This window comes from Podarcis liolepis (assembly GCF_965112155.1).
Source record: "Podarcis liolepis genome assembly, chromosome: 18".
Taxonomy (NCBI): domain Eukaryota; kingdom Metazoa; phylum Chordata; class Lepidosauria; order Squamata; family Lacertidae; genus Podarcis; species Podarcis liolepis.
In genome coordinates, this window is record NC_139572.1 from 4,581,912 (window position 1) to 4,597,522 (window position 15,611).

At 49.0% G+C, this 15,611-nt stretch overlaps 1 protein-coding gene and 1 long non-coding RNA gene across 3 annotated transcripts in view; both read left to right on the top strand.

The window, feature by feature from the left end:
• Positions 1-15,611, top strand: part of ELL (elongation factor for RNA polymerase II) — a 49,032-nt gene that overhangs the window by 11,734 nt on the left and 21,687 nt on the right. For both annotated transcript variants that reach the window (XM_083483844.1, XM_083483843.1), the window contains exons 2-3: positions 12,609-12,656; positions 14,267-14,388. In XM_083483844.1, the coding sequence (XP_083339970.1) occupies positions 12,609-12,656; positions 14,267-14,388 (170 nt within the window). The remainder of the gene's footprint in view (positions 1-12,608; positions 12,657-14,266; positions 14,389-15,611) is intronic.
• On the top strand, positions 13,033-14,259 carry LOC310697638. The gene is made up of 2 exons (XR_014521125.1): positions 13,033-13,435; positions 14,061-14,259. It is a non-coding gene; the product is annotated as an uncharacterized lncRNA (long non-coding RNA).

Consider the following 15,611-nt stretch of genomic DNA (forward strand, 5'->3'; position numbering starts at 1 on the left):
ACAATTATGACAAATCAAGGCTTGACATATCTCGCTTTGCATGTCACGAGTCGATCTCATATATTAGTTTCACCTTTTAAGTTGAATTACTGAAATCAAGGAACTTTCTCGCGATATTCTAATTTTTCGAGTTTCACCTGTAATTAAGCCCTCCATGCTTTTTATAAGGGATATATATAGCCTGTCCAGATCTCCCACCTTTTTCCTTTCCTTTCTTTTTTTTGCATTAGTCACAGGGTGGATTTGATTTAAATAAAATCAATTTAAATCACTAGTCAGTAAGACTCGATTTAAATCTCTTTTTTTCCAAGAAAGACTCATTCTTGCTGGTATAATCTTAATATTTACAACCAGATGGAGGTTTCATTTTCGGAATAGCAAATTTTCAGAGCATTTTTTACAGTTATATCAAAAATTACTGATTTGTTTATACCTTTAGAAATACATAGACAGAAAATTACGGAATTATTGTGAGGTTTAACAAGTCAACTGTTTATATTTGGACAACTTTTCTGCTGTGCTTTATAGGCAGGAGAAAAATAACCATTACCTTAGTAACAATTTGAGCAACTTATTTAACTAAAACAGTAACATTATAGCATATATGTATACCATGTTTGCTAACTGATGTGGTTAAACGATTTTTTAAAAAAGCAAACTTAGACTGAGTTTTAGCACACATGAAAAACTTAAAACAAAGCCTTATTTCCTGATTATAGCCTTTGGACCAGGGGTCAGCAAACTTTTCCTACAGGGGGCCAGTCCACTGTCCCTCAGACCTTGTGGGGGGCCAGACTATATTTTTTTTTGGGGGGGTGAACGAATTCCTATGCCCCACAAATAACCCAGAGATGCATTTTAAATAAAAGGACACATTCTACTCATGTAAAAACACGCTGATTCCCGGACCGTCTGCAGGCCGGATTTAGAAGGCGATTGGGCCGGATCCGGCCCCCGGGCCTTAGTTTTCCTACCCATGCTTTGGGCTATAAGAGGCTTCCTCAACCTTGGCCCTCCAGATGTTTTTGGCCTACAACTCCCACAATCCCTAGCTAGCAGGACCAGTGTTCGGGGATGATGGGAATTGTAGTCTCAAAACATCTGGAGGGCCGAGGTTGAGGAAGCCTGGACTATAACGTAACTTAAATAGAAAACTATCTTTAGAAAGATTTTCCCTCCAAAAGCATTTTACAGTGGTACCTCGGGTTAAGTACTTAATTCGTTCCAGAGGCCTGTACTTAACCTGAAACTGTTCTTAACCAGAAGCACCACTTTAGCGAATGGGGCCTCCTGCTGCTGCCGTGCCACCAGAGCACAATTGCTGTTCTTATCCTGAAGCAAAGTTCTTAACCTGAAGCACTGTTTCTGGGTTAGTGGAGTCTGTAACCTGAAGCGGATGCAACCCGAGGTACCACTGTATTTTAAAAATCCGATTAAAAAAAAAAATCCGATTAAAAATTTAAAAAATCTGATTTATTTATTTTTTTAATCATTGATTTATATCCACCCTGATTGGGCAGTTGTTGAGTTTGAGGGCTCTTGCCGTGTGTAGGTTTGTGTCGTGTGTGTGTGTGTGTGTGTGTGTGTGTGTCCCGCCTCCGTTCTTTCGCAGTCTCTTTCTCGGAATCAGCCCCAAGCTCTGGGCTGCAACTCTGTCTGTGCAAATCCTGCAATAACAACCTGGCTTTCACAGCTGAGCCTTGTAATAACAAACAGGGAGAGGTGGGGGGGGGGGAGAGAAAGTTGAGCAAGGAAGTGGGTTTCTGGTTTCTAAGCTTTCCCGGAGACTTTAGTAAGCGGGAAGGCCGGCAGTGCGTATTGCAGGCCGTCGGGTTTTTGGCGGTGGAGGGGGGGTTCCCTTCCTGCCTTGGGGTTTTAAAACCACCGCGTATCACGAACCCAGCGCCATTACGAGGTGTGCAAAGGAACAGAACCCAAGAGCTGGAGTTGGCTGGGATCCAGTTGTTCTCATATTTTGCTCAGGACATCATGGGACGCAGTGGTTTAGAGTCTCGGACTGGGACCTGGCAGAGGCCAGGGTTCGAATTGCCACTCGCTGGCCGTGAAGCTCACCAGGTGAACTTGGGACACTTGCAAAACGCTCGGCCTAGTCTCCCTCGCAGGGCTGTTGCAAGGATAAAATGGGCAGGGCGGGAACTTTGTACGTCCCCTGGAGCTGCCCATGGCCAGGGAAGGTGGCATATAAACGCAGTAACCAACAAGACTATAAATGCCGTAAACGGGCAAACTTCCTTGGGTACAGTGTTAGAAACTCAGGTATATAAGGGGACTCCTGACCATTAGGTCCAGTCGTGGCCGACTCTGGGGTTGCGGCGCTCATCTCGCTTTATTGGCCGAGGGAGCCGGCGTACAGCTTCCAGGTCATGTGTCCAGCATGACTAAGCCGCTTCTGGCGAACCAGAGCAGCGCACGGAAACGCCGTTTACCTTCCCGCCGGAGCGGTACCTATTTATCTACTTGCACTTTTGACGTGCTTTCAAACTGCTAGGTTGGCAGGAGCAGGGACTGAGCAACGGGAGCTCACCCCATCATCGCGGGGATTTCCACTGTGTGTTTTTCCCTTCTTGTATACTGGGAAGAGTGAATTGCTGCAAGAGCGAGCTGCAGTCAAGCGATGAGATCGCAGGATCGTAGCGTTTTAAAGGGACCCCATGGGTCATCTATTCCAACCCCCTGGCGAACAGACATTCCATTGTGGTGACCGCAGCCTAGGTTTAAGGTGCCATGCAGAGAGAGTCAGTATAAAACGCTCCCCGCGGCCCAGTCCTGTAGCCAGACAGCATGCGTTCTGTATTCAGACGCACGGTTTACTCTGTACGTATGCCCGCATTTTATAAAAATGTATGCACCACTTGGTTGTAAAGGGAGAACGGGAGAAGAAAAGCTCAGGGCAGTTCACAGAGAGAACAAAACAATGAAGTGATCAGCAGCAACAACTCTTTAAAGACTCTCGGAAGATAAAATAAGCCATAAACGTGAAAGCAGATTAAACCCAACACCTGAATTCTGCATGTCTGGGCAGGCTTGCTTAAACAAAAATGCTTTTTGGCAGCTTGAAAAGAGCTAAAATGCACACTGTATTTATTACCATTGTGGAGTGAACATTATGTGGAACCTCAGAGCAGTTGAGAGGGTGTTTATGGTAAGGCGATATTTGCAAGCGAACTGATCCCAAGCATTTAAGGCCTTTATATACTAATAATTTTTAACCTTTCTTTTGCCATTGGTGGCCAACTTTGTTTTCTATACCATAGAGTAGTGGTTCTCTACCTTGGGTCCCCAGATGTTTTTGGCCTACAACTCCCATGATCCCTAGCTCACAGGACCAGTGGTCAGGGATGATGGGAGTTGTAAGCCAAAACTATCTGGGGACCCAAGGTTGAGAAAGGCTGCCATAGAGTATTCGCTTTCGCCCAGTGTTGGAAACTCAGGTATAAAAGCTAGTCGCCAAATGGCTTCTTAAACCAGGGTTAAAAAGGTAAAGGGACCCCTGACCATTAGGTCCAGTCGTGACCGACTCTGGGGTTGCAGCGCTCATCTCGCTTTATTGGCCGAGGGAGCCGGCGTACAGCTTCCGGGTCATGTGGCCAGCATGACCAAGCCGCTTCTGGCGAACCAGAGCAGCGCACGGAAACGCCGTTTACCTTCCCGCCGGAGTGGTACCTATTTATCTACTTGCACTTTGACGTGCTTTCGAACTACTAGGTGGGCAGGAGCAGGGACCGAGCAACGGGAGCTCACCCCGTCGCGGGGCTTCGAACCGCCGAGCTTCTGATCGGCAAGTCCTAGGCTCTGTGGTTTACCCCACAGCGCCACCCATGTCTCACCAGGGTTAAGAGTCGCCAAAACAGAATGGCTTAGTTGCCATTCTTGGGCCAGATTGCTTGAAAGGCGTATTTTCCAGTACGACTTTTTGGTTCCTGAAATTATTTCTGATGCTGCTGAGAAAATAGAACGGGTGGAATTCTTACAGGATGGGGTTTCAGAGTGTGAAAACAGATCCAAAGATCTCCAGGCATGCACCTCCAGATTTCGGAGACACCGAGTGCAAAAAGCACCTGTTGAGTTTTGAATTCTGCTTTCACCCTTGCTTCTAAGAACCAGCTGTCTAAAAAGCTTTTGTTCGGGCAGGGCTGTTCCTTGCTTAAACTGTCTCTGGCAACCAGATGGGTGCCAGGGTGGTTTCGAGAATTGCCATCTTTTGCACGCAGAGCCTTAGGTGGTTTGGTATCAACTTGGATACGGGGAAATATATTTAAGTTACTACGCTGATGGCATTTGACACCATTACGGTGTAGCTGTGTTGATAAAACTATCCCACCATTGTTCTGCAGAGGCTGCAATAGTTATAGGTACAACATTTCCCATGTGGTGGAACTGCCCTGAAACCTTGGTGGTATAGGGCGGTATATAAATTCAATCAATCAATCAATCAATCAATCAATAAAACGTGAACATATAAAGCCCTTCTGGCAGAGGGTGCTCACCGAATAACCTTTATTACGGTTCAACATGTGCAACGTCGCAAAGTTTGGGATTGTTAACTATTTTTTAAGAAGAGCAATCTGAGTTTAGTTATAAAAAACTAACTAATTTTATTTCAGTAGCAGCTCTGAATCGGAAAGGGACCTCTGTGTATCTCTCGTTGGAAACAGAATGTACGGTCTCCCGCTGTTATCAGAAAAATTATCAAAGAGATCATATCCATTGCATAATACGAACAATGCGTAGACTGTTTTGTTGAAATGGGCTATCCTTTTGTGAAAATACTTTCCTGCTAATTTTACTGGCAAGCTGCCAAAATTGTCACTTTTGCAAACATCCAGTTTTCAAAAAAAGCAAATACCGCCTTTGACTTCCCTCTCCCTTTCTGTGCTCCCTTGCGTTCCAATTTTCACGCTACACCTCCTTTCTAATTCCAGTGATGAATAAATCCCTTAATATCGCTTGACGTAAATTTTGGCTGCGAGTTCCCAATCAGTCCTGCTGCTAATGAATTTAGTCGTTTGCAGGGCTTTCTCGAATACGTAGTATACTTCCCCTTTTCTTTATTAAAAGTTGATATTTCCTGCTTTCTAGTTCTTCCTGTAAGTTTTGGACTTTTCGGCGTAGTCCATTTGGCAAACTTAACTGGATTGATCCGCCGGAGTGTGTTGGGGGTTTTGCTTTTGTATTTTTCTCTCTATTGCAATTGCTAGCTATTGGAAATTAATAAAACTATGTATATATATTTCTGGCAGGATCTTCAGGTTGGGCGAGGGCAAAGGGATATCAGAGCAGTTTCCATGGGTCTTATTTTTCCAGCAGTGTCTGCATGGAGAGGTACCACCCCCCAGCTAATTACCGCCCCGGCGCCTATTAGCTGTGAGCTCTCGGCTTGCCATCTGACCCCAGCCAAGCTTGCCTTCCTTTGGGTTCTTCCTTTGGCACACCCCGCAAAGCCGCTTGGAGTTTTTGAATCTCTCTTTCTCTCATTAGAGCTGGCGGGAGGCGGGGAGAGACCTGCGCCTTCTCCCAGCTTCGTAAGGACTCGTTTTTTTCCTTCCTGATACTGTCTCTTTTCCTTCCTTCCTTCCTTCCTTCCTTCCTTCCTTCCTTCCTTCCTTCCTTCCTTCTCTGCCTTGTGGCATCAGCAGCACCTCGGAAGCACACAGGGAGAGGGAAGAGGGCCTGTTCCACCTCGCAACCCTAGCGCGCAAGTTACTAGTCCACAAGGAAAATGAGACGGTCACTCTCAAAGCTCTTGACCTAGCTCAAGGTTGTCCTCTGAACTGTTTGTTGTTTAGTTGTTTAGTCGTGTCCGACTCTTCGTGAACCCCTGGACCAGAGCACGCCAGGCACTCCTGTCTTCCACTGCCTCCTGCAGTTTAGTCAAACTCATGCTGGTACCTTCGAGAACACTGTCCCACCATCTCGTCCTCTGTCGTCCCCTTCTCCTTGTGCCCTCCATCTTTCCCAACATCAGGGTCTTTTCCAGGGAGTCTTCTCTTCTCCTGAGGTGGCCAAAGTCTTGGAGCCTCAGCTTCAGGATCTGTCCTTGCAGTGAGCACTCAGGGCTGATTTCCTTCAGAATGGAGAGGTTTGATCTTCTTGCAGTCCATGGGACTCTCAAGAGTCTCCTCCAGCACCAGAATTCAAAAGCATCCATTCTTTGGCGGTCAGCCTTCTTGATGGTCCAGCTCTCACTTCTGTCCTCTGAACTAGCCAGACGTTTAACTGAGAATCAGCCACAGCCAGTCCATCATTTGGGAAACGAGACGTGCCCAAAAATGGCAGCTGGGCGTTCTGTTTTGGTGACTGTAACCCTGATCCAATGAGCCATTTGGCGCCAAGTTTATATATCTGAGTTTCTAACACTGGCCAGGTCCTGTAAGGGTGGGGTGGAGGGGTCTGTTTCCACGTTCTTAAGATCCCGGGCCCAATGCATAGGATGCTGCCCGTATCCTAACATATAGCCGTTTCCGGCAACCTGCCGCCCTCCATAAGTTTCGCACTACAACTCCCAACCGGGCGCCGGGTTGCCGGAGCTCATCAGCTGGTTTTGCTGTGGTGGGGGCAGGGGGAGGCACGGAAAGAGGTTATTTCCGCAGGCTCCTTAGCTTTTGAAGAAGCCGCTAGTCCTCGTGGGTGTAAATTCAGCGCAGGGGCGTAGAACCTTCGGGGAGCGCGCAATCGTTTTGCAAGGAGGGGCAGAGAAGGGTTCTCTCCCCCCCCTCCGCTCGCCTCTCCAGCTTTTCTGCGCCTGCCGCAGTGCATCTCTCTTGGGGGAGCAGGAGGGAGTTGTGGAAACCATAGGAAACCGACCTCCCTGCAGGGAAAGCCTTTTAAAAGCACCGCCTCGTCGTTCCGCCTTAGGTGGAGTGGTAAAACCGTACGCTGATGTCATGGGGGACCAGACTCCAGTCTGTTCCCAGGTCTACCAGAGTGTCACATGTGGCGGGGGGGGGGATCCAAGCAGAGAGAACCCCCAAGTCCCTTTAGAGCTGGCAGAGCCGTCGGGACATTGGATGGGGCTGCGGCAGTCGGGTGCCCCAGCCGGCATGGCGTCTTGCAGACCTGGCAATCGGAAATAAGTCTGCGGAAGTGGCTGGTCCACAAGACAAAACGGTTTCCGAGCCTGTCTTGGGTGGCTATGCAGTAGAGCAGCTTCTTTGCATGCAGAAGGTCTCAGATTCAGTCTACAGTGGCATTCTTCAGGTATGGCAGAAAAAGAGAGACAGAGAGAGAGAGAGACAGCCGGTCGGTTCATCTACCTCGCAAGGTCATTGTAGGGATGACCTCCATCGTTTTGCCCGGACACTGAGGTCCAGCTCCGAGGGCCTTCTGGCGGTTCCCTCCCTGCGAGAAGCCAAGTTACAGGGAACCAGGCAGAGGGCCTTCTCGGTGGTGGCACCCGCCCTGTGGAACGCCCTCCCACCAGATGTCAAAGAGAACAACAACTACCAGACTTTTAGAAGACATCTGAAGGCAGCCCTGATTAGGGAAGCTTTGAATGTTTAATAGGTTATTGTATTTTAGTGTTTTGTTGGAAGCCGCCCAGAGTGGCTGGGGAAACCCAGCCAGATGGGCGGGGTATAAATTAATAATAATAATAATAATAATAATAATAATAATAATAATAATAATATCATAATAATGTGGCGCTGTGGGTAAAACCTCAGCGCCTAGGGCTTGCTAATCGCATGGTCGGCGGTTCGAATCCCCGCGGCGGGGTGAGCTCCCATCTTTCGGTCCCAGCTCCTGCCCACCTAGCAGTTTGAAAGCACTCTTAAGTGCAAGTAGATAAATAGGGATCGCTTTATAGTGGGAAGGTAAACGGCGTTTCCGTGTGCTGCGCTGGAGCCGGCTCGCCAGAGCAGCTTCGTCACGCTGGCCACGGGACCCGGAAGTGTCTTCGGACAGCGCTGGCCCCCGGCCTCTTAAGGGAGATGGGCGCACAACCCTAGAGTCGGACACGACTGGCCCGTACGGGCAGGGTTACCTTTATTATTATTATGAACTCAGATATATCAGCTAATCAACAAACGGCACCTGAAACCTAGGTTGCAGTCGCCGCAGCAGAATTTCTAGGTACCTTTTCTTTTTGCAGTGAAGTTTATTATTATTGTTATTTCTTTCAAAAATATTTTTATTGAAAGTTTTCAGCACAACGATACAATAAAAACCAATCTAATCCAAACAAGAAAGAGATAAAGAGGAACGTACATAAGACAATAGAAAGCAAGGCGAGAGAAAAGAAAGAAAAACAAAACAGATTTTTTAAAAGGCATGGGTGGCGCTGTGGCCTAAACCACTGAGCCTCTTGGGCTTGCAGGTCAGAAGGTCAGCGGTTCGAGTCCCCGCAATGACGGGGTGAGCTCCCGTTGCTCGGTCCCTGCTCCTGCCCACCTAGCAATTCGAAAGCACACCAGTGCAAGTAGATAAATAGGTACCGCTCCAGCGGGAAGGTAAACGGCGTTTCCGTGCGCTGCTCTGGCTTCGCCAGGAGCGGGCTTAGCTTGCCTACCCCTCGGTCTCTCTCTCTACAAGGCTGCTTTCTGTGTTCTTATGCGTGTCCCTTATTTATGTGCCTGTTTGCGTATCTGTAAGTTGCGCTCTCATAAAAAATAAATCAAGGATTAAAAAAGAAGAAGTCAGCAGTAAAGTGTTGGTTATTGGTTCAGAAGAGAAAACCGCTTCATTTGCGGGAATAGGTTCTGTGTGGGATGTTTCGGAGGGAGAAACCAAACTTCGTTATCTGCAAAAAGTTTTGCAAACTGCCCGAATGCCTGGAGGCACCATGTCTCCACTTGCCACAACCAACCCTGTCATAAGGAAAGTTCCCAATGTGTGTTTCAGATCCCCCGTAGCTTATCTTCTCGGTTCTCATCTGCCTTCCTCCTTCCTGCCAACTTTCTGTTTCGAAACCTTTGCTGAAAAAAAAAGGCGTCTTTTTTAAAGAAAAAGATAAGTCTGAATACAGGGACCCCGGAAGCTTCTGCCTATTGGAAACCAAAAGTCAGAATAAGGATAGAACGGGGGGGATTTTTTTAATTTTAAAAAATCTCTCCTGGTTGGAAGCCAGGGACTTTTTCCCTCTGCAAAAGGGGAAGTTGGCAAAAAGAGAGAGAGAGAGAGATAGTAGATTCCTTTCCTGAGGGAGGAGAGGAAATAATAAGTCTATAAGATTGGCGGGGGGCATTAAAATGCCCGGCAGCCCCCACCCCGAGAGGCACAAACACATACCCCAAAGTGATTTTTGCTGCTGCCCTATCTCTGCGTTTTCTCCATCAGTTGCAAAAAAGCGTGGCACAGCTTTGAGTGTGTTGTTGTGGTTGTTGTTTAGTCGTTTAGTCGTGTCCGACTCTTCGTGACCCCCTGGACCAGAGCACGCCAGGCACTCCTGTCTTCCACTGCCTCCCGCAGTTTGGTCAAACTCATGCTGGCAGCTTCAAGAACACTGTCCAACCATCTCGTCCTCTGTCGTCCCCTTCTCCTTGCACCCTCCATCTTTCCCAACATCAGGGTCTTTTCCAGGGAGTCTTCTCTTCTCCTGAGGTGGCCAAAGTCTTGGAGCCTTAGCTTCAGGATCTGTCCTTCCAGTGAGCACTCAGGGCTGATTTCCTTCAGAATGGAGAGGTTTGATCTTCTTGCAGTCCATGGGACTCTCAAGGGTCTCCTCCAGCACCAGAATTCAAAAGCATCCATTCTCCGGCGATCAGCCTTCTTTATGGTCCAGCTCTCACTTCCATACATCACTACTTGGAAAACCATAGCTTTTACTATACGGACCTTTGTTGGCAAGGTGATGTCTCTACTTTTTAAAATGCTGTCCTTTTAAGATGAGTGAGGTGAAGAGAAGCTCAAAAGTGTCTCAAAGTGCCTGGGGAACCTCAAAATCCAATCCAGGGGTGCTTTTCGGGAGCGTATTGAGATTCATCAAAACTATGGCTAGGCAAACTAAGGCCCAGGGGCCGGATCCGTCCCAATCGCCTTCTCAATCCGGCCCGCGGACTGTCCGGGAATCAGTGTGTTTTGACATGAGCAGAATGTGTCCTTTTATTTAAAATGCATCTCTGGGTTATTTGTGGAGCCTGCCTGGTGATTTGATATGAGTAGAATGTGTGCTTATTATTATTATTATTATTATTATTATTATTATTTACACCCCGCCAATCTGGCTGGGTTTCTCCAGCCACTCTGGGCGGATTCCAACGAAATATTAAAATACAATAACCTATTAAACATTTAAAATGCATCGCTGGATTACTTGTGGGGCCCCCAATATAGTCCAGCCCCCCACAAGGTCTGAGAGATGGCCCCCTGCTGAAAAAGTTTACCAACCCCTGATCAAAACAATACATTGTGGGTTGAATTGCGCAATTGGGGCGCCTTTTTGGGGGGGGGATTTGTCCGGATGGGCCAGATCTTTATCTCCTCGCTGCCGCGTCCACACAGGCCAGCTTCTGGAGTCAAGTCCTGCCCACTCGCCCAAAGCTGGCCAGTAGGAGAGAGAGGGATTCTGTAGAAGAAATTCAGAACAGCTGGATGAAACATTAGAAATCTCCAATGGATTTGGGGACAGATTTGGGTTGGGAGTTCTCTGTGTTGGGTACAAGATAGTGGAAAGGCTGTTTGAAGCCCTTAATCTTTACCTTTGGAATGAAGAATCATAGAATCATAGAATCATAGAGTTGGAAGAGACCACAAGGGCCATCGAGTCCAACCCCCTGCCAAGCAGGAAACACCATCAGAGCACTCCTGACATATGGTTGTCAAGCCTCTGCTTAAAGACCTCCAAAGAAGGAGGGTTCTTCAACCCAAGCAGGGTTGAAGCCCTTGGCCATTAGTTGTATGTGCTTCAATCCTGCATTTTGCATGGACTGAACCCGGCCTTCGAGGTGGCCTCTGCCAATGGACAGGTTCAGGCTCTTCTTTCCGGAACAGCAGCAAACAAACCTTTTCCCACCTTTCACGTGGCGGCCATTGAGGGATATGGAGGCAGCTGCCCTCTCCCCTCTGACCATGGCTACCACCCTGCGGTTTTATTTTGCGCTGCCCTATATCTTCCCTGGGACTCAGGTGGCGCTGTAGGTTAAACCCCAAAGCCTAGGACTTGACAATCAGAAGGTCAGCGGTTCGAATCCCCACTACAGGGTGAGCTCCCGTCGCTCGGTCCCTGCTCCTGCCAACCTAGCAGTTCGAAAGCACGTCAAAGTGCAAGTAGATCAATAGGTACCGCTCCGGCGGGAAGGTAAACGGCGTTTCCGTGTGCTGCTCTGGTTTGCCAGAAGCGGCTTAGTCCTGCTGGCCACATGACCCGGAAGCTGGACGCCGGCTCCCTCGGCCAGTAAAGCGAGATGAGCGCCGCAACCCCAGAGTCGGCCACGACTGGACCTAATGGTCAGGGGTCCCTTTACCTTTTTATATCTTCCCTGCCGTTGCAGAAGGTTGCTATCCTGCCAGGGTGCTGTGCAGGTGCACGAGCACAGGAAGTGGGGGCAGAGCAGTCTTGTTCAGTACCGAGAGTTCATCTGAATCTCTTGTTTTCACTTAATAATAGCGTCGCCGTTTCTAGTTTCTAGAGCCTTGAAGGTTTGTGGGCGGCGCCTGGGAAACCTCAGAATCGGCGTGCGGCTCCTGGCCGGCGCAGGCCAGTTTTCCACCCTGCCCAACGTCCCAACCAGCCAGATGCAGAAGCGATAGCAGGAGGGGAAGTTCACCTCTGCTGAGCAGCTGGTATTTGGAGATATCCCTCTGTGGGTGGGGGTTCTGCTGTGGCCTCCGTGAACTCACCCCACGATGAGAAGTTCATTTATAAAAATAATAAAAAGCAGGCACTCTTTGAGAGCTAAGCCTTGCGTCGCCAGCATCCTGGTTATCTCAACAAGGAAGGTTCTCTTGCTTATCTAGTAAAGGGAAAGGGAGCACCGAGCCCAACGGCCCCACGCAGCTTTCGCCCAGCTGTGGCGCCAAGCGCTGTGTCTTCAACCCCTACTCCGAGTCTCTATATGATATGTCTTGTGCGCAACACATCATATGGGGACTTCCAGCGAGGCAAAGTGGCGGGCACCACAGTAATAATAATAATAATAATAACAATAGTAAATTTTATTTATACCCAGCCAAGACCGGGCTCAGGGCGGCTAACACCCGATATAAAAAAGAAATTGATTGAAATACAACTTAAAAACCAGATTAAAATACGACGTTAAAACATTAAAATACAGCCTCATTTCAATGGAAACTCAAATCAAAACCTTTTTGGGGGGATGAAAACGTCAAGGCTAACTTTCCAGAGTTAGCGGGCAACTCCTGAAGCTAGCCAGAGCCAACTGCGCTACCAGGCTGGCTCCGGGCTGCTGAGACTTCCACTGCTGCTGCCGTGTTTCCCGGGAACGTTAGATGAAATCCGGGGATGGAATTTGTCCGGGGACAAATCTGCAAATATGGGGACTGTCCCCAGGAAACGGGGACGTCTGGTAACCCTGCCCTATGGGTTGTGAAGACTTGGGTAGCCCCCCTTTGGGTCCGATTCCAGCTGTTGCAAGAGTCTCCTTAAGGTTCCCACATTAATTTCTCTCCTCTCTCTACCCCTCTCTTTCCAGGACTCGGTGGCGCTGAAGCCGTCGATTCAGTTCGAAGGAAGCCAAGGGGTAAGTCGAAGGCCTGTGACTGAATGTAAAAAAAATCTGCTTTGCGCTCTCTCTTTTTTAAAAAAATCATGGCCTCTCCGGCGTTGAGACGGGACAATGGGATTTCGGTTAGGAGGTTCAGAAACCGTAGGAGCCCCCTTTAAAAAAAAGCTAGTTCAGATATGAGTTTTCATTAAGAAACTGGAAACGGCCGTTACTCTATTCTTGGGGCTGTTTCGTTGGAAACTGAGCCTTTTCTCTTTCCCTGTTTCGCTTTGTGAGAGCTGCTGATGGCAGCTGACAACTCTCTGACCCCCCCTCTGTTCCTGAGCCCCCTCTGCAAGGTCCACTTCTGCCCTTAAGCTGGGAACTGGGGCGGAGGCATTGCATAGTTCTCGTGTTGCCACCCTCCAGACCTCTCAAGGAGGAGGCACATGAGGAATGCAAGGTCCTGGTTAGTTTATATGGGGGTCGCTGGGCTTCCTGCCCCCAAATGTTCCCCACCCCTTACCCTTTCCTCATCTGCCTTGCTTCCTTAGAGCAGAGACAGGGCAGCCATCTGGCTGCGGTTCTTTAGGAGCGATTCCTGCCTTGCAGGGGGTTGGACTAGATGGCCGCTGGGTGCCCCTTCAAACTCCATGGTTCTGTGATTCTGTCAATAACAGCAGCAGCAGCAACAGCTCCTCTATTTTTAGTAGCATTTGTGTGTGTGTTCTTGTCATTATTCTCTGTTTTTTATTTGGCTTTTTTACGCTGTGATCTTCAGATGAAGGGTGGTGGTGAACAAATTTAATACAGTGGTGCCTCGCAAGACGAAATTAATTAGTTCCGCAAGTTTTTTCTTCTTGCGAGTTTTTCGTCTTGCGAAGCACGGTTTCCCATAGGAATGCATTGAAAATCAATCAATGCGTTGCTATGGAGACCGTCCGGGGACAGAGGGGAAGCGCCGCGCGCCTTCCCCTATGTCCCCGGACCTGCTTAAAGCAAGAGGCAGCGGGGAGAAGATTGGTTCTCCACGTTGCCTGCCCCGCAATCTCCGGGGACAGGGGAAGTCCCCAGACCTGTTTTAAAGCAAGGGAAGGGGCAGCGGGGAGAATCGCTTCTCCCCGTTGCCGCCCCTTGGTTCAAAAGGGGTCCGGGGAGAGAGGAGATTGCGGAGATTGTCCCCGGAGATTGCGGGTCTGGCAACGGGGAGAAGCAATCTTCTCCCCGCCGCCCCTTGCTTCAAAAGAGGTCCGGGGACAGCGGGGAAGACGCGCTGCGCTTCCCCGCTATCCCTGGAGCTTGCGGGGCAAGCTTCGTTTTGCGAAGCAAGCCCATAGGGAAATGCGTCTTGCGAAGCGGCTAAGAAAACGAAAAACTCCTTCGTCTAGCGAGTTTTTCGTCTTCCGAGGCGTTCGTCTTGCGGGGCACCACTGTACACAGCAATAATAATAGACTGGAGGTTTTTGAACAGAGGTTGGGACCGCCAGATCTGATGGGGCGTCTCCGGGCGGGATTCCTGCCTTGCAGTGGGTTGGATTGGATAAGCCCTGGGTGCCCCTTTCAAATCTCCTATTCCCTTATATTTTGTGACCTGCTGGCTAAGGCTTCACATGTACATCTTCTAAATTTTTTTTCCTTTAACCCAGCACATCTCGATACCTCGGCCGGACGGAGCAGCAGGAGCCCAGACGTTCTCGTTTTACCTCTCCAACATCGGGAAAGATAGTCCCCAGGGGAGCTTTGACTGCGTCCAGCAGTATGTTTCCAGGTGAGTTGCCCCGTCCAGGCCCCAATCCCTGCAGCTCCCACGGCCGGCGATGTGGGTTTTCCGCAGGTTTTCAAATGGGAGCAGAACGCCCCAGAAAACCTCCTTACGCCGATAGGGCAATTTGCGACACGTTCGACTCCGGGATGGGAGCCTTCCCCCTTTGGCCAGCGGTCAGCGGGGCCAGAGGGGGGAGTGGGCAGGGCGCTGGGTGCAAATACTACCTTTGCACGGTAGGCTCGTTTCTGCACATGCTCAGAAACCCCTCTTTGTCCCCCGATCCACACAAGCAGGGTGTCTGGCCAGAGTGGTGCATGCTCTGGTTATCTCCCGCTTGGACTACCGCAGTGCGCTCTCTGTGGGGCTACCTTTGAAGGTGACCCAGAAACTACAACTAATCCAGAATGTGGCAGCCAGACTGGTGACTGGGAGTGGCCGCCGAGACCACATAACACCGGTCCTGAAAGACCTAGATTGGCTCCCAGTATGTTGCTGAGCACAATTCAAAGTGTTGGTGCTGACCTTGAAAGCCCTAAACGGCCCAGTATACCTGAAGGAGCATCTCCACCCCCATCGTTCAGCCCGGACACTGAGATCCAGCTCCAAGGGCCTTCTGGCGGTTCCCTCCCTGCGAGAAGTGAGTTACAGGGAACCAGGCAGAGGGCCTTTTCGGCGGTGGAACCCACCCTGTGGAACACCCTTCCATCAGATGTCAAGGAAATAAGTAACTGTCTGACTTTTAGAAGAAATCTGCAGGCAGCCCTGTTTAGGGAAGTTTTTAATGGTTGATGTTTTATTCTGTTTTTAATATTCTGTTGGGAGCCACCCAGAGTGGTTGGGGAAACTCAGCCAGATGGGCGGGGTATAAATAATAAATTATTATTATAATATTATTATTACAATATAGCGGACACTATATTCTGTTGGGAGCTGCTGTATTGTGTTTTTACTCTCCGATAGGGAGCAGCCGAGAGTGGCTGGGGAAACCCAGCCAGATGGGCAGGATATAAGTAACAAATTATTATTATTATTATTATTATTATTATTATTATTATTATTATTATCATTATCCTGCGGACAACATTGAGGGCCACACAGGGAGGTCCCAAGGGCCGCATAGCCTAGAAAGCCAGCAAACCAGGAGACTTTTAGAGGAAGGCGAAGAAACGGAGCCGGGCAGGGATTTTAACCCTGATCTCTCCCAGGCACTCTAACCACTATGCAAC